Source organism: Mauremys mutica, chromosome 11 (assembly GCF_020497125.1).
Source record: "Mauremys mutica isolate MM-2020 ecotype Southern chromosome 11, ASM2049712v1, whole genome shotgun sequence".
Lineage (NCBI taxonomy): Eukaryota > Metazoa > Chordata > Testudines > Geoemydidae > Mauremys > Mauremys mutica.
The window spans coordinates 40,126,806-40,150,247 of NC_059082.1; the positions used below are offsets into that span (position 1 = coordinate 40,126,806).

Consider the following 23,442-nt stretch of genomic DNA (forward strand, 5'->3'; position numbering starts at 1 on the left):
GCTCGGGAGGAGTGGGGGCAAGTCATGAGTGGGAGGAGACACAGGAAGCAGTGAGGAGAGTATATGAAAGATGAAGAGGGGACATATGACAAATTGGGGGATGCTAACAGATAATGGAGTGGGGAGATGAAGAGCCATTGAAGGAGATACTGTAGAAGTCAGCAAGGCAGGAGGAGGATGGGAAAACACAACATCAATCAAGGATAGGAAAACACAACAGTTCTGCCAGTCACCATTACCCACAGGAGACCACGGCCAATTGGGAGCCAACACAACACATTCCCTTGGGCTGACGCAACCCTCTCTCTCTTGCATGCTGCGTGCTGCTAGCTGCAAGGGAAGTGGAGCAGCTCGCCTCAATCAATGGCCAACATTGACACCTACAAACAGGAGAGGTGAAGGAGCAAGGAGAGGACACAATGCATAGAGAACTCAGCACCCTCTCTACGCCACACCTCAGCACAGAGTACTGCACAGTAAGCCTGAGACCTTCCCTGGGTCAAATCAGGGCCTATGTAGCCAGAGAGTCTAAGGGCCCAACTAGGGACGTCCTAAAAGGACCCAGTTTTCAGAAATTATTGAGCACCTGCCCTGTGAAATTCAGGCTTCTTTAAAGTTAGGCACCCCAAAATCATAGCAGCTTTGGAATATTTAGGCCAAGGTCCCCTGCACAGAGGAAAAGAGCATTCCCAGTCCCTGATAGCATGGGGAGAGCATGGCTACCCCATGGCACAGAACTCAGCTCTCCTGGAGGGGAGCAGAGCAATATTATTATTTCTGCATATGCACACTCGACTAAGTTCTGCCTTGAGATACACACACACAAGTTAGAGGGAAGTAAATGCTATCTACCACTAAGTCTGCTTAAGGTGGCACAGAGGACTGACAGCTCTATTGCAAGCCTTGGCTCTGACACAGATCCACCACAAGGTAAATTAAGCCAAGTGGCCTCAGGGACACTATGGTGGGTGCAACCCTCCGTCTGCCTGAACAAGTGGCTGCGCACCAGCAAAGGATTGAAATCTCCATTGTCATGCACTGACTGCCCTGCTGGTAGAGGAGTCTGGCCAGTAAAATGGGTTTCTCACACAGTTTCACCTCTCATTTTATTTTTAGCTATTCGAATGACCAACCTGAAAAGAGAGAAGTAAATGCTGGCACTGATCTTGGATAGGGGAAGGAAGAACTCACGTAAATGCCAGTTTGAATGCTGGCCTCTGCCCCGGAGCACTCCATGGTTATGTCAGGCATGGAGTTAAGCAAACCTTGCACCATGCAGGCCATGTCCTTTGGGGTCTCTTTCTTTATCTGAATGGTGAAATCTGCCCCAATCTCTTTGGCTTTTTCCAGGCGGGAGGTGGATAAATCTGGGGAAGGAAGAAATAAATCACAGAACTGCAGCTGGCTGAAAAAGATCATGCAAGAAAAGATGTCACACAGAGAGGCCCTGCAGCAAGCATGCCCAGTGGGGCATGGACATACTGTATGCACACAATGCAGGCACACTGGGTGGAAAAGTCTGGTTCCCCTTCAGAACTCCCCCAGCCTGATGGTGCATGGATGGGGTAGGAGATCAGCTCTTCTCTCTGGGCTGGTGGGGAAAGATGTGCAACAAGCAACTTAAAGGCACAAGAGATGCCAACAGGATTCTGGGCACAGGGAAAGTTGCCTCTTTCAAAGATGCTGAGGTCTTAATATTCTGAAGCCCACAGACAAGTCATTCTAACCAGGGCATGTAGCAAAGGTGCAGCTGCAGGCACTTGACGACAATGAGGTTCTCTACAGATGTAACATTATCACCATGGTTATTCATGATTTGTACCAAATTAGTAAACTGCCTAGAAGTCCCGGCCCCTCTATGCTGGCTGCTGTACAACTATGGATAAAAGAGGGAGTCCTTGCTCCAAATTGCTTAAAATCAACATACAAGACAAGAGACAGAGAGGCAGAAAGGGTAAGCAGATGGGAGAGAGCATAAGAATGGCCATACTTTATCAGATCAAAGGTCCATCTAGCCCAGTATCCTGTCTTCCGACAGTCGCCAATGCCAGGTGCCCCAGAGGGAACGAACAGGAGAGGTAATCATCAAGTGATCCATCCCATCACCCATTTCCAGCTTCTGGCAAACAGAGGCTAGAGACACCATCCCTGCCCATCCTGGCTAATAGCCATTGATGGACCTCTCCTCCATGAACTTATCAAGTTCTTTTTTGAAACCTGTTATAGTCTTGGGCTTCACAACATCCTCTGGCAAGGAGTTTGGGTTGACAGGGCATTGTGTGAAGAAATCCTTCCTTTTGTTTGTTTTAAACCTGCTGCCTATGAATTTCATTTGGTGACGCCTAGTTCATGAGTTATGAGAAGGGGTAAATAACACTTTCTTATTTACATAAGGAGCATAAAGTAACAGTGAGAAAATTATGAAGACGTGTAATACACAGTGATCACAGTCTACCAGCTGCCTAACCATAACTTGCCTTGCTGGTGAATTCAATACCATCACTTTGGCAGCAAATGCATGGAGACCAGAGCATTGCTAGGAGTCTGGCATTAAGGCCTATTGGAATTCTTCTTAACTACAGGGGTCTTTCCCTTTGAGGCCAGCACACTGTAACACAGTTGAGAAACAGGTGGTGGGGAGGGAAGTCCACAGAGCTGCTAGGGAAGTTTCCAAATTTCTTGTAAGGGTTCCCTTTAGCTTCATGTTCTCTGGGTCTTTGGGGAAGAAATCTGCTCTGGAAAGGAGGACAGTATCCATGGTGAAGGATACCACTGCATGGCTGCCAGATGCAGGACTGTGGTGACACTTTTGGGTTCCCATATGTAATAAATCATTGTGGGCTATTTGCTAAGGTGCAGCTTATGATCGTGGACATTCTCTCTGCACATGAAGTCCGGCAGCCAAGCCTGGGGGGAGGAAAGGAGGGAAATCCCTCTTCCTGATTTTGCTGTGACACCAGTTTTATGGTTGGATTCCAAGCATCCACCTCCATGAGGATGTGGAAAGGAAATCGGGGAGAGGCCACCTGTATGCCCTAGATTGTCCCCTTCCCTTTTTTAGCATTATTTTTATTGGGCCATTGCACAGTTGCTGGGTGATGTTTGCTCTTTTCAGCCCTCTAGGGACAAAGACAGCCTTTTGAAAGGGCAGGTGTACCTCCCCATCAAGGAGAGAACAGGCCTGGGGGATATCCCCATCAAAATCCTTGGCCTCATCACAAGAGCAGGAGAGCTGGGGAAAGACTCTGAAGCAGAGGGACAACAACCCATTTAATAACCGGTGCAGGATCTGACAGCACTTAGAGGTCCATTCCTTATTGAAGGGGGAGCAGCTAGGAGACTTGGGTGCCTGGCTCCCTCCACCTGCAAGTACCAGTCATAAGAACGGCCATACTGGGTCAGACCAATGGCCCATTTATTCCAGTATCCTGTCTTTCAACAAGTGGCCAGTGCTAGATGCTTCAGAGGGAATGAACAGAATGGGGCAATTATTGAGTGATCCATCCCCTGTCATCCAGTCCCAGCTTCTGGCAGTCAGAGGCTAGGGACACCCAGAGCATAGGGTTGAATTCCTGATCAAACTGGCTAACAGCCACTGACGGACCTATCCTCCATGAACTTATCTAATTCTTTTTTGAACCCAGCTATACTTTTGGCTTTCACAACATCCCCTGGGAACGAATTCAACAGGTTGACTGTGCATTGTTTGAAGAAGTACTTCCTTTTGTTTGTTTTAAACCTGCTATTAATCTCATTGTGTGAGCCCTAGTTCTGGTGTTACATGAAGGGGTAAATAACAATTCCTTATTCACTTTCTCCACACCAGTCATGATTTTATAGACCTCTACCATAGTCCCCCTTAGCCATCTCTTTTCCAAGTGAACAGTCCCCAGTCTTTTTAATCTCTCCTCATACAGAAGCAGTTCCATACTTATCATAAATTTTTGTAACCTTCGCTGTAATTTTTCCAATTCTTATACAGCTTTTCTGAGATTGGGCAAGCAGAAATGCATTGCATGGGTCTGCGTCATTTATTCTACCTTTCAGCTATTTATGTCCTGCTATAGACGCAATAGGAAAATATCTCCACAAACAGATCAATTTGAAATGTGCTATGCAGATAAAGAGTTTTATAGGCAAATATTTTACAAGTATGACTAAACCAAAATATTCCACCAGGAAGTGCAGTAAAAATGTCTGGGCAAATAATGGTTGGAGAGGCGTTCCTCCTAATGCCAACATGAAAAGTATTTTCCTGAAGGCAGCCAGCCTCCTAAAGTTCAAAGACGGGTGATCTCGTTCCTCATCACAGATAATGTGAGAAATATTTGAACAAGACTGCCCCATAGTGGGCATTTCTGAGCCTCTTGCTGTCTGAGTAACAGCATCTGTGATGCAGGTGGCTTGGGAAGGCCCAAATGTCAGGGACAATTACAGAGGCCTCGGTGATAGCTTCACCATTTGATGGAACTTAGTGGATGACCAATCAACATTTGTCACAATACGCACAGATTTTATTTCTATAGCACCTCAAGGATGGCAAAGCACTTTGTAAATTATATGGAGAGCAATCAGTCCATCCCCCAAACAGAGTCACCTCTGGAGGGTGGAGGCTGATCAGCAGAGCACAGCAAAATAATACAATAATTCAGATCAGAAAGAATACTATACCAAATGAGATGCAGGAGGGTTTAGAGAGGAGAATGTAATTACCTGACTTGGAATTTGGCACAAACTCTAAGGTTAGCACCACTACTCTTGAAGAACATGTCTTTAATGAGCAGGTGGAACATCAGTTTTATGCCTCAATGCTCATGAACATGCATTCTCCTAGCTGTGAAGGGTGCAGTTGCATCCTCCTAGTAGTTTCCATGTGGGCTCTGGCCTGGGAAACATTTCAGCAAACCTGTGCTAATTAAGCACAGTCCTATTTATATCTGCCTTTACTGGTCATTAAGATGCAAAAGGAAAAACTGGACAGAGAACAGGTCTGCTGCAGACACCTACATGCCTCATACAGACACCAGGTGAAGATCTTCACATGGGTACCTAGCATAGCTTTGTCCTCCCACCTGGCACTTCTGCTGATAATTTGGACAATGACCTGCCACACAGGAAGAGCAGCCTTTTTTGGATATGTGAGACCGAGGCAGCATTTTAAGGGTTAAAAGAAGATCTTACCAGTGATTACTACCTGGGCAGCACCCATCGTCTTGGCGACGAGCAAGCAGACTAGCCCAATGGGTCCTGGAGCAACAGGAAAGGAAAAGGAGATGTCAGAATGCAGGAAAATCACGATCACTGTGAAGTGAGTGTAAAGCTCGCTGTGTTGGGGGTATAGCTCCAGGGAGGACTGACACTGGGATTACAGCAGATGTCATGATCTGCTACAGTGCACTGAGAATGGCAGCCGGCACGGCTGTTATTGCTCCAGGTTTGGGGCTGGCTGTGAGGAGAATACTGCTAGACTCCTAGGTATCTTGTTACCACCCAAACTGCCTGTTTAGCCACAACATGCACTTCAAATCCATTTTGGAGCAGGGCTGGCCAAAGTGTGGCCAAGGAGTGCACTGCTGCCCGAGGCCACTCTCGGCCTCAATACAGAGATGTGGGCCATGGAGACTGGAGTTGTCAGCACACAATGCTCCATCCTGAACCTAGAGACCAGGCTGGTCACTCTGTTGCATTTCTCTGTGACAGGGCACTCATGACAGGTGGGAAGCACAAGGCATGAGGTGGGTTATTCCATACCAGCCCCACAGATTAAGACTTTGGATCCCAGAGTGACTCCGCCTCTTCGGCAGGCATGGATTCCCACAGAGAGTGGTTCAATGAGGGCCCCTTCTTCAAAGGTGATGTTATCTGGAAGCCTGCAAGAACCAGAGACACAGGAAAGTCACAATAGGGGCTTTTTAATGGTTGTGGAGTGAAGCTAACATTTTACAATCCACAGGACCACATCTGCAAAGATCAATGTCTAAACTGTGCTGGCAAAATGTCCTTATAATTGGAATAAAACACAGACCTGAGCACTGCATAAGGGGCTACTATGCAACTAAGTACCCATCAGACTCTGCAATCTCTCTTTTGGCAGGCACAATTTAGGCACCCACCCTAGAAAACATGATGCTTGTTGTTTGCTGCAGTGATTCATGAGAATGTTCAACAATGTGCTGTGGGGAAGAGGTGTGCCCTGCCTTCATGGATGGGTACGGGGGAGAAGGCTTCTGCACCTTCAACTTCTATCATTGTTCTATTCCCGGAGGAGAGGGAGAATGTGCTGCAGATCATCCACTCTTCAGGTTAATAAGGGAAGTGTTCCCCCAGGTGACTCCTGTCAGACCCATGAAATGCTATAGCTTGTAGAGGTGGCCACTTCAGATCACAAAGCAAAGGGACATAAGATCAGACATCCCCCTGTTCATTACCCCATCATACTCTATTGCTGGTCACTGACATGCGGGAAGTGTTTCAACCGGTGGGTTGGCCTGATATTCATACAAATGTGTGGTATATCTATTGGGTTTCCGGGAAACGGGGCAGGCAAAGCCTGCCCCATGCTAACGGAACCCCCCCCAGCCTAAGGGGAGGTACCACAGGGCCTCAGAAACCCACTAATTGCGGGGGACAACTAATAAAAGAACAGGGACAGGAGTGTGGTCAAAGGGTCATAAGAAGGGAGCCTGACGGGGACACCGAGCAGAGAACCCCGGACAGTGCCCACTGCTCCTTGAAGGCGTCAAGGGAGCCAGCGGACGCCGCCCAGAGGAACTCTGCCCGGAGACGTGAACGGACTAAGGATCGGAAACAGGCCCCACAGTCGCAGGAGTCTCCCTTGGCCAACCGCCTCTCCCTGGTCACGTAGATGGCCATTTTTGCCAGGGCGAGGAGGAGGCTGACCAGGAGGTCCTGCGACTTCGTGGGGCCACGGATAGGGAGTGCATGGAGAAGCAGGTGGGGGGAAAAGTGCAGCCAGAAACGCAAGAGGATATTAGTGAGGAGCCAGTATAGGGGCTGCAGCCTGGCGCACTCTATGTAAATGTGCGCCAGGGTCTCCCTCACGCCGCAGAAGGGGCAGGTGTCTGGGACAGGGGTAAACCGCGCCAAGTACACGCCCGTGCTCACGGCCCCATGGAGGAGCCGCCAACTGATGTCCCCGATGGGCCTCGGGATCAGGGTGGAGTACAGGCTGGCCCACCGGGGCTCCTCACCCTCCAGAGGTGGCAAGAGGTCCCGCCACTTGGTGTCGGGGCAGGACACGAGGGTGAGGAAGTGAAGGGTGTGGAGCACGAGCGCGTAGAGCTGCTTCCTTGGCGCGGTTTGGAAACGGACCGGCTGCAGATCGTGCAGCCGGCTGGCGGAGAAGGGGCGGGGGGGCCGGTCAGGTCCACGGGGCAGGGGCCCGATGAAGAGGTCTGGAGGGCTCGGGGTAGGGGGTGGGCGGGGCGTGCCCTCACGCAGGACCCGGTCGAGGTAGGCCCGAGCAGCGGGCGGCAAAGCGGCCTTCACCTCCTGTAGTACGAGCCGGGATGTACAAGGTCTGGAGAGCCCCATCCGCCGAGCGTGCGTCAGGGGATCCAGCCAGTCTCCCCGGTCGTAGTCCAGGAGGTCTCCGACCCTGGTGGCTTCCGCCAGGACCAACCTCTGGCGCACCGCGGGGGACTCCGCCACCTGCACACGGAAGTCAGAGCAGTTATGCAGGGATGAATTTGGGCTGCTAGGTTTTCTAATGCTCCAATTCAGCAAGTACTTCAGCACATGTTTAACATTAAGCTTGTGCTTCAGTCCCACTGCAATCGAGCAATACGGATGCTCATATGCTTAAATGTTTTGCTGAATCAGAGCCCAAGTAAGTTTCTCTGACAACCAGGATGTGACCTTTGGTATCAGTGGGGTCAAAATTATCTTCAGTGTTGCATGAAGGCTGCATTAGCAGGGGTACTGGCTGCCTGGGACAATCAGGACCAGTCTAGGTCTTCTCAGTTAATAACTGAGCAAATCGTATTGCAGGTTTAGCAGTTCTTGCAGTGCTTTCTACAGGGCAGCAACAGGGCTGGCTCTCCTTGAGTTTCCAACAGCAGAACCCAAAAATCCATCAGGCCTTACCTTGCCTTGTAGAAATGAGAGCAAGAAGAGAGAGGATTAAGAAAAGGAAACTCTTTGGGGTTAAAGCAGTGATAAAGTCACAGGAAATCTGCAGGAAAGAAACGTCTAACTACTTCCTGTCATAAAGTTCTCAGATATCACAGTGAAAAGTGGAGATAAAAACAAAGATAAACAAACACATAAATAAATAATCCCTAGATCTTCTAGAGTATTTGCATCCGTAGCTCTCAAAGTGCATTACAAAGGAGGCCAGTACAAAGGAGGTCAGATTAAGTTCTAGATCACATTCCCAAACACTTGGCAACCAGGCCTCAATCTGAACCCCACCCATGCCAGGGGCATCTCGGGAAATAACAAGAAGCGCTTCATGTAACTAGATTACTATCCCCATTGTGCAGATGGCTGAGGGAGAGAGGGAGGAGCCATATGGCTAACCCCACACAGAGGGAGTGTGTGACTGACTTGTAGCAAAAGTTGGCATTGTGTGCATAATATCGGCACAGGTTTCCATCATCGGGAGGTGTCGCACAGAAGAAGATAGTCGGAGATAGGTTGTAGCGTCCGATTTTGCAGAATTCATCGAAGTCTCGCGGAGCACCAGGCTCAATGGCCACTCGATCGCCTGAGTGAGTGAAAGGAGGGTGGGGTGAGACAAGGAGTGTGTGGGCACAGCACCATGTGGAGATCTGAATGATCAAGACAGATGCCAAGGAAGGGAGAGATCTACCCTGTTCTGTAAACACCCACTGAAAGACAAAGACTTCCTTTGATACACTTGAATCTATTTCCCTAATGCCATGCTACGGAGACTCATCACCCAGCCCCAGGGACCCAGCCATACACACTGTTCATCATTACAGAAGGAAATATAATATGCAAGAGACAGACAGACACTAAGAGGATGCCGGATCAGTCACGTGCAGCACTACCTACATCTTCCCCTCAGTCTAATCACTGTAAATTGGCTGATTTCCTATTCCCATCAAAAAGCTAGTGTTTGTTACAGAGTACCATTGAGTGGTATCTGAGATCTCCCGCATTATGAACTAAAAGGAATCACCATGCAGGATCTGTTGGCAAACGTTGGATTTTAATGGCAATCACTGTACTTGCTCTCCAGACTGACAGTTATGATGTAGAGACAGGCTGGGCTCCTGGTAAAGACCTGGAAGTGCATGTAGGAGTCAGGAGATCAGTATCCAAAATACATCCAAATAGAGCACAAAATGCCCTTACTCCCATGTGGCAGAGCTCCACATTGCCTGATCAATCCTCAGACAGCTCAGAGTGGCAAAGGGGCCATTGTTCACCTGCTCCACAGTCAGGTTTTCCAGAGCTGCACAAGGGAGTATAAGAGACTCATAAAACATTCAAAATGCTTCTAGCCCTTTTCACTCAACACCAGAAAGCCAATCATTGGGCAACTCCCTCAATGAGGCTGTGGTCAGCTCTCTAGCTCAGAGGTCCCCCTCAGAATGTCCAGGCGGATGAAGGGCCCTTTGGTCATCACTATTGTTTATTAATTACAGAGTGGCATCAGCGTAAGCAGCACTGCACAGAACACAGAGAAAGATTTAGTTCCTGCCCTACAGATCTAACTCTGGGGCCAAACTCTGCTCTGTGTTATACCTATTTAAATCTGGAGTCACTCTAATGAAGCTAACAGTTACCCTAGATTTACAGTGGTGTAAATGAGAAATAATGCACCACATTTCTTAGTAAGCCAGCACCTAACCATCAATGCCAGATGTCCTCAATTTCTGGAACATGTACACACAGCAAAAGGAAGTTATTATATTGAGTTAACTGGCTCAATAAAAGGATTCACAAGCAGCAAGAGTGACTCAGATGCATGGTCTACAAAGGCTTTATGGTCACGCCTGGATTGCACGTTCAACATGTATCCTTTAAAAACACAACAGCGTACGTGCAATATTCAAATCATATTAGCATTCTCCAAAAGGTCAAAGCAAGTGATTCCTAAGAAGTGCCATGAAGTCAGATGTCCAAAGTGAGTGATGGATGGCAGTGAGCCTTGTCGATTGTGAGGGGACAGTTTTGGCCAAATCACAACAAATCTCAGTTTGCCCAATGTACTGTGCAGTAAAGCAGGGACAGGAGACAAAACCCAGGAGGAGCTGTTTTTATTGTAACATCTCACTCTAGGTTTGATTTTTCAATAAAAGAGAGCCAGATTTGGCTTGGAAGAGCTGGTGGTTGGTTAGGAGGATTTGTGCAAGGGGTGAAGAGAGCAGTGAACCAACATATAAAGGGCAACAGCTGTGTTTTAGGTAGATATTGGGGCAAACCATAAAACTGGGACCCAGCTCTGGCTCCTGAACCCCAAGTCCAGTGGTGCTGGGACCTACACACCAGTTTTAACCCAATATTAAGGCAGAGTCATTTATGAAATTCAAATCCAAGTTAAGATTTTCATCTAAGGCCCTTTTCTGGCCCCCATTATCATAGTACTCCACATCTCACAATCTTTAATGTACTGATTTTCCCAACACCCCTGGGAGATAGGGTGGTGCTATTATCCCCACTTTACAAAAGGGGAACAGAGGCAAAAGGAGATTAAGTGACTTGCCCAAGGTCACCCAAGAAGTCTAGCGTAGCAGAGGACTGAGCCCAGGAGTGCTGAGTTCCAGGTTGGCACTCACATCTCTGGACCATCTTCCTCCTCTTTTTATCACTCCCAAACTGAAGGTTTTGACTTAGGCTTCTCTGGTTTGCAGGATTCCTAATGTTTCATCAACACACAATGAACATTTAATATTTCCTAGCAGGCCAGCCTCTCAACCTCATCACAACAGAGAAAGTACATATCAGGCAACCGTCCACAAGGAAGCTGCTCACCTGGCTTCAGATGGGTTACTGATGACCCCACTTTGATGACGATTCCGGATGCCTCATGCCCGAGCACCATGGGTTTCTTTACGATAAAGTCCCCAATTCTACCATTCTGCCAGTAGTGGACATCAGACCCACAGATCCCGACTGAATGCATCCTCAGCAGCACCTCTGGCAAAGAAAGAAAGAGTCATAAACCAGAGACCAACTGCATGAGAACAGAATTAGGCCAATGCTGAGAGCACTTTTGAAAATCTCATTCTAATGTTTATCACTAGAAAATACACTAGTGAACAATCCTGCACTAGCCCCGGGGGTGGACTAGACAAGTTTCAATAGGTTTTCAATCATCTTCTTCCCTCTATTTCTTTACCTTCCTAATCCGTTCACCATCATTTACTAACATGTTTCATAGTAACCCATTTGCAATTACATCCTATAGGACAGTCGACATTTATGAGATACTTACTGAAATCTGAACATTCTACATAAGAACCTAAAACTCCCAAGAGATTAAAATAAAATACATCTCTTGTAAATGAAGGCAAATGTAATCTAAGAAGAGAGCTCAAGTCTGGGTGCCAAATGGGACCTTTGATTAAATATGATGTACAGAACTTCTGGCTACTTGAATAATTTTCAGATAGAATGGTGTACTATGCATTTGAACGTAGCAATAAAGCATATATACTTCAGGGTTAGGGCAATCAGATTATCAAGATGAAACTATGTTTAGTGTTTCCGATCACATGATAAGCAGCCTGCGGCATCAAAATCTCAATGGAATTTCCATTTTACAAGCTTGTTATCTGAATGAGGCCAGAATGGAGTTTCTAGCTAATTTTTCCTTCTCTAGTTTCTATGAGCCCAATCCTGAGAAGTGCAGATCGTTTCCAATTCCCATCAGCACCCCTTTGTGATATCGTTCTTTCAGAGCAAGGTAATATGAAACACACAAACACTGCTGGTTATTCAGATGTTATTAAAATGACCTAGTCTCTCGCCCAACTTTATTTACACCTTCTTCCTTCTCAGTGCAAGTCCCATTAGGGTGACCAGATGTCCCGATTTTATAGGGACAGTCCCGATTTTTGGGTCTTTTTCGTATATAGGCTCTTATTACCCCCCACCCCCTGTCCTGATTTTTCACACTTGCTGTCTGGGCACCCTAAGTCCCATCCACTTACACTTCAGCAGAGTGGATGCAGGTAGGTCTAAAGGAAGAGAACTAATTTTCCAGACCTTATGCATCATTTCTCAATAGGACCCTCAGGATTGTGTCTTTCATAAGTTGTTATTGTTCCCAGATCTTGTTAAGCTAAAACATAGGGAGAGGGCATTAGCTAATGCCACATACATTTCAGATTTCACCACCATCCCCTCTCAAATGGATGCAATACTTGACATGCTCCTTTTTGGGCAATGTTATCTGTTATCATAGACACTATAGTTGGTTTGCAGGGGGAGATCAGCAAAGGGTAAATAGAGAATTTAGAAAGAAATTACACTCATAAAGAAAACCACAAGGTAGAAGGCAGGCAGTCACCCTAGAGACCTACCATTGGGACCTGGTTCTGGGACTGGGCGATTTTCCTATAGGGAAACAAACAAAAAGCATTCAGTTTGCATGAAAATTTGGGGCTGCTTTCTGAGAAATCCCTAGAATCTTCTCCAGTACATAAGTAATTAAAGTAGTGGGATCATGTCTTATACACCAAACTTCCATAGAATAGAACAGAACTTGTGGTTTCAGTTAAAGCACCTTATCCCATGAACTGAAAACAAACTCATCCTCTGAAACCAAAGTGGCTTTGGAACCAGATATTCACAGTAAAGCAATAATTTATAAAGACAATCAGGATTAAATGTCCCTTTCTAAAAGCCTATTCTCACGCCCTTGTCTTGTGATGCTATTATTGCTGGAATAGCTGTTCCTTGAGATTTTTTATATGAATGAGGCATTATAAAACTTGAATCATTGACCAATCACAGGGAAAACACGTGGAAGGGGAAAATACCACAAAAATTCCATGTGGCTGAGGGCAAAAACACCATCTTTCCCCTCCCCACAAGTGGAATTAATGGGAGCATGAAAGAAGCAGGGTACAGTGGCTATTTAACAGTGTGGAGCCTGAGGATCCCAGGAAAATGAGCATTACACCGCTACTTTGTCATACATAGAAGGGCTCAGCTACAACCCTGGGTCACATTTCACACCAATAAAAGGTAATCTATATGTTTGCAGGACTTTTACCTCTTCTGTCTATATTTACATACTTACGTGGTTCCCCAACATTGTGGTATCTGAGCTCCTCCCAAGTATTCAAAGAAAAAAGAATAAGTCCTTAGGATTTCACTACACAAGGAGGTTAAACAAAATGTCCAAGTACAAAAATAAACACTGTGCTTTCAAACCCCTATAACTGTCTCTGTTCACAGGATTGGGGAGCTAGTGTATAATGGGGAGGAAAAGTGGATTTCTGAGTTCTCGAAAGATTTGCTACAAAGTTTCTTCCCAACTTTAAAAATGAAAGAGGGGTGGTTGCCACTGTCTTTTCAAGATTACTGGAACCAGCCCAACTCCCAGTTGAAAGACTCCCATCGACTGCAATGGAAACGGAATTGATCCTTCGCTGGGACTAACGTAAACTCCGTATAATCCGTTTGCTTAGAAGTTATTTTGTTATCAAAATCATACATTGTGTCTTAACCTAATCACTCCCACACATAAACCTGGGCGTTGGACCTTTGCACGCAGATATTCTTTCCTAAAAGAATTTACAATTTAAAAACCTCATGAACACTAAACTCAATATTTGACATCACTATCACAGTAGGAAAGCAAACATGAAAGTGAAGAGAATTATGTTGTGTTCGATTTGATTTCACCTCACTATGTTTATCTTTTGCTGCACCTTTCTCCAAAGATGATTTAAATGTTTAGTCAATAAGCAAATATTACTTTGGATTGAAGAAGTGGATGGTCTTGTTATGATGGTCCACAGAGCATCAGCTACAGCAGTCATGTAGAGATTACCACAACAGGGCATCAGAGACACCAGATTTACCACCCATTTTAGGGAAAGATTGTAGTATCTCTGATATCTCTGTGAGGCAAATGCTGACTTTTTTAGTGGAGCCACGGCACTACACTTCAATATAGAGTCTCAATCCCAGCAGTGCTTTTGAACCCACCCTGCTGTCTTTGCTTTCCTTGACTATTTAATAGTGTAGGCCAGGGCATAAAGCTCAGGAAAGCATGAGATTTGATTAGTGTGATTTAATGACTGTAACGTCAAATAAACATGGTGGGCCTGATGCTCATTTACACCGAGGTTCCTTAACACAGTCAGAGTGATTTAAAAGTGAATAAATGTAAATGTGAATCAGGTCCAGTGTGCGTGAGGACAGGGAAGTGGGTGGTGGGGGGCAGGGTGAAGATTCAAGGAGAGTGATGGTTGGACGGAAAGAGTCTGTCTTTCGCTCCTTAAAGGTATCTCGTTGTACAATACTGCAGCTATACAAATAGTTACAAAGCATGTATCCTACTGAGAAGTTAATGGTAGAACGGTAAGTGAGGTGTCATTTGATTCATAAAAATCTATAGAATCATAATTTCAATGGTGCCACCTTCTGAGGAGTGGCAGGGGAACACACTGCCTCCCAGCTCCAGGTCCTCTGGTTGGTGGAAATTTTGATAACACAATGTTGTCCTAAGTGGGTCAAGAGAGTTGTCATCTGAGAGGCCTTTCTCCCATGAAAACAATGATGGTAGTAGCAAACACGACAAACCTAGAACAATTATGTAGAAATATATATACGAAAAAATATTTTTAAATCATTTTTTAAAATTATACTTTAACACGCCCATGTCAAACGTGCAGCTATCACAAAGCTAAATTGTGGCCCTCCACTGACAGTACTATGTTACCAGTTAATGCTCAGAAATATGATACCTGATTTTTTTTGTTATGTGACAGATTACTATAAATGGAAGGAGTGCTTCCAGTTGTGCCATCATCAGCAAAAAAAGAGAAGTGGTTCAGTGGTACTGATTATCAGTTTTATTGTGCCAAAAGAGTTGTAATGAGGCACTGGTTAAGACATCAGCATCCAGACAGAAGCTACTGGAATCCATTCACAAATGGCATACACATATTAACATAACATAATTAATTACAATCCCAAAGTAATTTATTACAAAATCCTCATTTTTACTTTGATCTTGATTATTTTTAGGCACAGTGAGGAGACAAAGAGTTCCAACTAGCAGTCAATCTTTGGAGAATACCATCATGGAGGATCTGGTTAAACACAATGCTCAGTGGCACCTTACAAGCTATAAGTGCACCCATAAACTGAATTTGGTATGTTTGGAGAGGAAGTACGTTGAGCATCAGGAAAAGTTGAAGATGCCAGGACAAATGACAGCTATGGGTGAGACTTGCCTTACAGTATTTCCCATGGAATACATTTCAAGAAGAACATCTGCTTCTTCTGCAGTAAGCCGGAAGCCCAAAGGCATCCACGAAGCACAGTTTCAACATGAAAAACAGGTGAGAAACTGTATGAAGCAGTCATTGTTAGCAAGAATGTTGCATGGAAAGTAAATTAAAGGGGGTACACTGACCCAAAAGATGCCTATGCATATGACATTGTGTATCACATCAAGTGCTACACCAAGAACATAGGTAACATGTTGCATCAAAAGGTCAAAGCAACAGAAACAAATAATGATACTATTACTACTGCAAACTACGGGTACGTCTTCACTACCCGCCGTATCGGCGGGTAGCAATCGATTTCTCGGGGATCGATATATCATGTCTCATCTAGACATGATATATCGATCCCCGAATGCGCTCATGTCGACTCCGTAACTCCACCAACGCGAACGGCGGTAGCGGAGTCGACATGGGGAGCCGCGGACGTCGATCCCGCGCCGTGAGGACTGTAAGTAATTCGATATCAGATACTTCGACTTCAGCTACATTATTCACGTAGCTGAAGTTGCGTATCTTATATCGATTTTCCCCCATAGTGTAGACCTGCCCTACGTGACTAAGCTGGATTTCATAAAATGCCTTGCAGAGACTCTAATGCAGCGGTCCCCAATCTTTTCATATGGTGGGCACCAGACGAAGGACCACTGCAGTGGTGGAGCACCCGCCGAAATGCCGCCGAATTTCGGCGGCATTTCAGCAGCGACGTCTCTCGATGACGCCACTTGCCGTCAACAAGTGATGTCATTGAGAGGCGTCCCCGCTGAAATTCGGGAGCAATGCCTCTCAATGACATCACTGGTCGGCGACAAGCGTCGTCATCGAGAGGCGCCCCCGCCGAAGTGCCACTGAAATTCGGCGGCATTTCGGCGGGTGCTCTCCTGGGGGCCAGGACGCGGGCGCATTAAGATGCCCCCGCGGGCGCCAGGGCACTGCATTGGGCACCATTGCTCTAATGGATGAGAAAGTGATGGCAATGGCTGATACAGAGACTAAGTATGGAGAGAATATGTGCTTTGAACGGGATTGAAGAGGAACAAATGCTTGGCAGACAGGCTCTTAAAGCACTTACTAAAGATGAACTGTAGGATATGGACAAAGTTTTTAGTAATCCTATCTACAGAAATGAATCACAGGGCATATCGTTAAAATCTGCAAAAGACATGGTGCTACCAAAAGTGGAAGAAAGCACTGATGTCAACAGTTCAACAGATGTGAACACTGTTTGCAGCCACTAAATTTTTACAGAAAAGCATTTTGTATTGCAGCACATGGGAATTTCAGGGGTCCATAGCTGATGCCAAACCTGAAGAAATAATACCATGTGACCAGTACTACTTCTTTAAATGGTGCATTGGTGGTCACAGTGACATCAGCACCAGATCTTTCCTGACAATCCAGAACTCCATCAAACTTTAAATGAAACATTAAGCTTGGGTGGGATGACCTCCCCCAAAGAAACCAAACACCATCTAGACTCATTAGGTGCTGTTAAATGCCAAGAAAGGGCAATTTTAAAGCTACAGGATAAACTTACTCACACTGGCAAACCATTTTCCTATGATGGACCAGAGCTCATTAATATCATGACAAAAGCAGTCTTCAGTGATGAGACAGCTAAAGATGTCGGCTGAATGGATCCTTCGGGTCATGACTTGTATCAAGCCTTCAAAACCCAAAGAATTATCCAAGGCTCCATCAATCAATGGGCTCCAATCAAGAAGCATTCCTCAAATGCAAAGACGACTGTCAAAGTGAAGGTGGCAGGAACTATTACAGAGCTAACCACAAGTCATCACTTGTTTGTTTCCTGATTGTGTCCAGATCCCAGTGTCATGTTGACCTACATGAGACTTTGGAAAGCAGGAGTTCTCTGAGGTATCATAACTGATGTCTGAATGTGATGGAGCAAATGCATGTGTGCTAGGTGAAAAACAAACTTATGCACATCTTGCATGGTCTTCCTAAGCCAGCACCTATTGATGTGACTGGTATCTTATCCCAGCAGAGGTCTTTCAGAGTAGCAATCACAGATAGTATGGCTGGAGGTACAAGCTCTCGACAAACCAGAAACTGTCAATACCTGCCAAGATTTGGCCTACAGAGAAAATGCTGGACCTATAACGAAGTCCACCTCATGTCTGACACGTATATGTAGGCATCTATTACAAATATTACCAAAAAGAATAGACTCCATGGTATTGCACCTGTCCAATACAAAATCACTGACTCCACAAACATTTCCAATATCACAATGAAGAAGCTGCTGTCCCATATTTGCACAAAGCATGAGTTAACCACATACTGCAGGAAAAACATTACAGCATGCAAAGAACTGCTCAAGAATTTCATTGTCACATGGCATAATGAAACTTCTGCCTCGCACTTTTCAGTGGAGTTTCTTTGTAATTCCCAAGACTTCTGCAAATTCTGTTTCTGTTCCTGCTGCTGGAGAACAGAATCACTGTATATCCCTCAGAGATGTGTTCCTATCTCCTAGACCATTAAAAGATGCCACACTGCCAGGTTTTCACACCCTTTCAGGGTGGAAGACACAATTTTCTTTCTGGAAGGCATTTGATTCAGCCTCTGAACACTCTCTCGCACTGAAGGTGCTTGGAATGGCTGAGACAGTCATTGATGAGATCATAAATGCACTGGAAGTGTTCATATGTCAAGTTTACTATTTGAGATCAACATTACAACACTTGCAGAGCTACATTGGTGGCTGTTTTCCAAGGATCAGAGAAATGGAGAAAAATTGCCATGAAGAGGTTCATTTTTTTACCTGCTACCGAGAAGATAAAACCATCAAGCAAAGGAATGGTTCCAGGATGATTGAGCACATCCAAAAGTATCCTCTCCTATCAAGCATGAATGGGTTTTTCCAGTTACACATGAAATACAATGCATTCTCAAATCAATCCTAATTAAATGGTCATGTGCATAAACCAGACGCTCACCACCATGCAAATGGTTGGCCAGCAGCCTGCCTTGTATGGTGATGTGTGAGTGTGGCGCAGATGAGGATCAGTATGTGTTACAATGTAATTTAAAATGTTTTGATTTTTAAACATTTTCTTGAATATACATCTTCATAAGTTGGGCTGGTTCCAGTAATCTTTGTCCCACTCAGGACACAGCCAGAGTGAATTGGAAGCTTTTAAAGAAAGCCTTTTTTGAGTTATCCACATGTATAGAAAGTATCTAATAAATGTGTAAATTGGTGAAACACAATTTTTACAACCTCAGCTTTTTTTCAGAAAAGTTGTGTGTGAAAATAGGAGCTTGCAATATGTATAAAAGATAATGAAGCTCACAATACTGGAAGTGGAGTATCTAAGAGCATCCTAAAAAACATGCACCCATTTGTTCATTAGGGAGCTCAAAGAAGAACGACAAGAATGATCTTGAGTCCGGAAAAACTCTCATATGGAGAAAGATTGAAGAGATTGGGACTGTTATCTTAGAGAGGAGACAAATAAGAGGGGACATGATAATGAGTGTGATAAAGGGGATTTTTAATTAAATTAAAAACTGACAAAATTAAAATTGATAAAAGCATGTAAATACTATACAAATACAACATATAAATATTATTTATTATTTGTATTACCATAGCACCTAGGAGTCCCAGTAGTGGATCAGGACCCCATTGTGCAAGAGATCGTACAAAGAAAAAACAGACTCTGCAACTCACTGCCACAGGAAGTCATTAAGGTAAAGAACTTAATGAGATTCAAAAAGGGATTGGACATGTATCTGAATAATAAGCCTATCCAGTTATTACAGTTCATGCTAACTAATATTGTGAAAGGAATATTAAACCCCTTGTTTAAGGGCTTAAGCCAATCTCTAAGTATTAGAAATTATGAGGTGATCCAAAGTGGGCACCACTTTGCCTTAGTCAGAGTCAGGATACTGGGCTAGATGGACCTTGAGTGTGATCTAGTATGGCAATTCCTATGTTTCTATTTAGAAAACTGTACATTATGTGTGTATGAGATGTACATTATTATAAGTGTTGCTTTTTAATACTGTTTTGACAGTTGTTACCGCTATCTCAAATGTGGCTGTGAGTCACGCACTGTATGTAACACTGCTTATGCTTTGTTTGAGCTGCACTGGAGCAATAAAAAGAAACTGAGCCACAACAGGTGACCAAAGTCCATATTTAATCACAAGCACCTGCCAGATCAAAACTATTTTCTGTGGCTACCTCACTGCTTATCAAAGTTCATTAAGACACAAGCCTTGATTTTCAGAAGTGGCCTCTTATTTGGCATCTTCCAAATCTGCAAATGCAAATACCTGTACACACAACCTCTAACTACCTGACTGCAGCCAGAAAGCTGGGGTCCAGATTGAAGCACTAATGAAAATCAGGCCGATACTGTGCAAGTTTGGGTCAGCGTTGGCACTCTGTCATTCCTAGCTGTTAGCCATGTTCACATGAGCTGTTAAAATGTACACCATGAAATGCTGTTTATCTTTTCTCTTGCTTCCCACCAGCACCTTCTGGCACAGGAATATGTACTGACCTGTATGGCTTCCACAGCCCTCCCCACCACACACCATCAAATGCAATACAGACAAACAGTATGTTAGCAATGTTCTTCTTTGCCAGAACCTGTATGACAGGGATGCCCACGCTTTGCCAGCAGAGGCTCATGCTAGCAACTTTCTGGATCCTGAGGACTGCACAGAATTTGGATAAAACAGAGAAGACTGCAAGGCTAGTTTGTCACTCTGCAGTCTAGTGTGGTGAAACTTCTCCAGCGTCATTTCCCTGCCATCTCTTGTCTGATATCTTCCCCTCCTTTGGGAGTGCCCCTACCTTGCCAAATAGAGCTTCAGCAGTGCCAACCCCTGTCTCCCCAGCTAACCCACTGAGCCCTACAATCCTCACTCCCTGCCAAACTCCGAAGCAAAGGGAGCTTCCATTCCACTCCTGGCTTGCGAGGGCCCTAAGTCCTCTGAATTGTGAGGAGGTACAATACAGCCTTGCCAAAGACCAGAAAGATTCCAAACCTTCCTTCATTTAATTCTAGTAGGTCATGTGATACTGTATTACATGAAGTCACCACATAAATTAATGCCAACTGGCCTGGACAGAAATAGTCATGTGCATTCAAAACAGGTTGAAGGACAGTAACAACAGGCAACAATTAACAGCAATGGACATTGTTGGAGTAGATCTGGGTTAGACTGAGTATTATTAAACAGCATCATCAATGATCTGACACCTTATTAGATGTAATATGCAAAAACCCTGAAGAAAGCAATATAAACAATTAGGGAGCTGGAGGAAAAATAAAAAGAGTTAACTGCTTAGCTAAGCAATGACTGGGAAGAGGGGAAGGGGAGACGTGTTAAGAGTGCACTGATATTTGAGGGAAAGGAATTATTTAGTGTGTTACAGGGGGTCTAAGTAGAAAGAATAGGATGAAATTAACTAAAGATGAATTTAAGCCAAATACCAGAAGCTTCTTGCCAGAAAGATGTATTAGATGTGAAAACATTTCCATAGGTAAGAGTTGGGAGCCTCACCATGTGGGACACAGAAATCCAGATTGGCAAAAACACCAGAAATGCCCTGTATGGAATAACCCTGCCCTGGCCCTGAGAGGATGGACTGGGGATACCTGACACGTCTATGATCCAGGCTGCAAACTCACAGAAACTCCCTGAGTGCCCCCCCGCACCCCAAGAGCTGTGACCCCCCCATCCCCTGATCCCCAAGAGCTGTGACCCCCCAATCCCTTGATCCCTGAGGGCTGTGACCCCCCAACACCTCCCGAGGACTGGGATCCCCTCCCCCCAGCCGCCTCTCGCTGTGCAGGGCGGGGCGGGGCGGCCGTACCAGGCGCAGGTCCCCGGCGCGATGCACCACCACCGACAGGTTCTCGGCGCGTTGTTCCGCCATCCTCCCTCAGCCACGCGGGGCGGGGCCGCTCGCGGCGCTTCCTCCTCAGCAACTGCCGCTGCTCGCGCGCAGGTGCACAGGCCGCCGCGGGGTGCGCGGCGGGGAGGCCGGGGGCGAGCGGCAGTCGGCGCCTCGGCCTCTTTGTGCTGCTTCTGGGCTGCAGCCGCTGCGCCCGTCTGCGGCCAGAGGGACTTTCGCCGGGTCCAAGGGCCGGCGGCTGGCAGGACCCGGGCGGGGGGGAGTGGCCGGGTCTCAGAGTCCAAACCGCAGCCAGCCTGGCTGGTCAGCACTGCCTGGGGGGCGCGAGGGAGGGGCCCTGCCCCCAGGGAGCCGCGCAAGGGCTGGGGGTGGCTGGGTCCCAGCGCAGGACCTTGAAGGGGGGTGGCTGGGCCCCAGCGCAGGGCCTTGAAGGGGGGGGGGCAGGCCTGGGGCCTTGTGGGGAGAGGGCAGCTATTCAAGCTTCTCTTCCTTGTCCCACTGTGTGACCCCCCAGGCCACGTTGTGGAGGAAGAATCTGAGTGCTCTGGCACATGGATGGGAATACATTTTAATAACCAAAACTGGGTGGAAAAACAGTGGTACCAGGTGCAGGGCAGTAGCCTGGTAAGAAGGCCACCGGGTAACCACACGCTGTCATTCGTCTCCCCCTCACAGAACCACTGAACACCAGAAAGGTGCCGGACCCACCATCTGTTCTGAAGTTGCACAGATGATGGAAATTATACATGTAATGCAAATAGGTGAGAGCTACACACAGCTACTGAAAAACCTGCCTGAAGTAAGCTGTAACAGCCCCTTCCAAGCAGTGCAGCTGTGTGTTACCGATTACAAATATCTGGAACTGCAGATTGCCAAAGTGAAGAGAATAAAAATAGTGCATTGGCCTATATAATATGAAGACATGTTAGAAAAAATGTAATGGTTGTGAAAACATAGTCCAAACTAACTTTTAATACTGTGCCACCTGTGCAGTAAAATGTTATGTATTATTATTAGCCTGTTGTTATTACTGTAGTAGGAATATCTTTATATAGTATTTCCATATAGTCTAAGAAAAAATGGGACTAAAAAAGGTCTGTCGTGTGCCACGGTAGAGAGATGGAATATTTTACTGCTGGAAACATTTCAAATCAGTTTTTGTTTTGTTTTTATAGGGAATCTTATTTTATAGGTTCTGTGTTACAATCTAAATGTTTTTAAAATCAGAATGGATTTTTAACATCATTTCCCCTTTTATTTACCAAGAAACGTATAGCAAGGCCCTATTTCTACTTGTTACAAAAGGAAGTGATAAAGGAGCTTCATCATTACATGTACATCATTATTGCACAGGCCTGGAGTTGCCTGTTAAGATCAAACAGTTGCTGTTATTTAAAACAGTGTATCGTTAACACAAATTCAGAGCTACAAAAGTTTAACATTTCTGTTGACACATGCTTACTTCTTCATTTAGTTTAATAACAGATTTTTTTCCCTTTCAATCCTAAAAACTGCTGTTCAGAACTAGCAATGAACCAGCCAATATGGTAAATGGCTATAAAGAACTATTGAAATCTCAATGGCTTAAACAAGAACCATGAAGAACCCCACACATGCTATCAAGAACTACTTTTTCTTAGATAACTGATGTTATCAGGTGCCAGTGGAGAGCTGGAAATTGGGTTACATGTTTGAGAAGAGTATGTTTTCAAGTTGAAATGGGTTAAGTAAGTAAGTCTACATGTGGAACAAACACATAAGATCATTCATAATGAGTTTTTTACAGCATTTATGTTGACGTCTGTTAAACCGTCAGTGGGCAAAAACCTGAACCAGTAACTTTGATGATAAAACACATCTAAAGCACACCTGTATAGTAGTTTTTTAAAATGTATTTAATATATTCAGATATTTACACATTTCTGAAACAAAATACAATAAAAGTGCAAAAATAAGCTAAACAGTAAATATTCTGCTATGAAAATGGAAATTCATTTGCACAGTGAATCATCCAAACTGGAACATCAAGCAGTACATGAATGATCCACACAGATCAGTTGATCTTAGAAGCCATCT

General features: G+C 45.2%; 1 protein-coding gene and 1 long non-coding RNA gene across 3 annotated transcripts in view; one reads left to right on the forward strand and one right to left on the reverse strand.

Moving 5' to 3' along the window:
* Positions 1 to 21,663, reverse strand: part of SORD (sorbitol dehydrogenase) — a 41,396-nt gene extending 19,733 nt beyond the window's left edge. Inside the window, exons 1-7 of one of the 2 annotated variants that reach the window (XM_044980058.1) lie at positions 21,325 to 21,539; positions 12,519 to 12,552; positions 10,966 to 11,130; positions 8,569 to 8,728; positions 5,752 to 5,870; positions 5,182 to 5,247; positions 1,192 to 1,367 (exon numbers count right to left, since the gene is read on the reverse strand). In XM_044980058.1, coding sequence (XP_044835993.1) covers positions 1,192 to 1,367; positions 5,182 to 5,247; positions 5,752 to 5,870; positions 8,569 to 8,728; positions 10,966 to 11,130; positions 12,519 to 12,552; positions 21,325 to 21,387 — 783 coding nt within the window. In that variant the 5' untranslated portion in view covers positions 21,388 to 21,539. Of the gene's footprint in view, positions 1 to 1,191; positions 1,368 to 5,181; positions 5,248 to 5,751; positions 5,871 to 8,568; positions 8,729 to 10,965; positions 11,131 to 12,518; positions 12,553 to 21,324 lie in introns of both variants that reach the window. The other variant, XM_044980061.1, reaches the window with a different exon arrangement.
* On the forward strand, positions 21,353 to 22,382 carry LOC123344175. Its single transcript, XR_006572477.1, has 2 exons — positions 21,353 to 21,459; positions 22,042 to 22,382. It is a non-coding gene; the product is annotated as an uncharacterized LOC123344175 (long non-coding RNA).
* Positions 22,383 to 23,442: the final 1,060 nt, after the last annotated feature.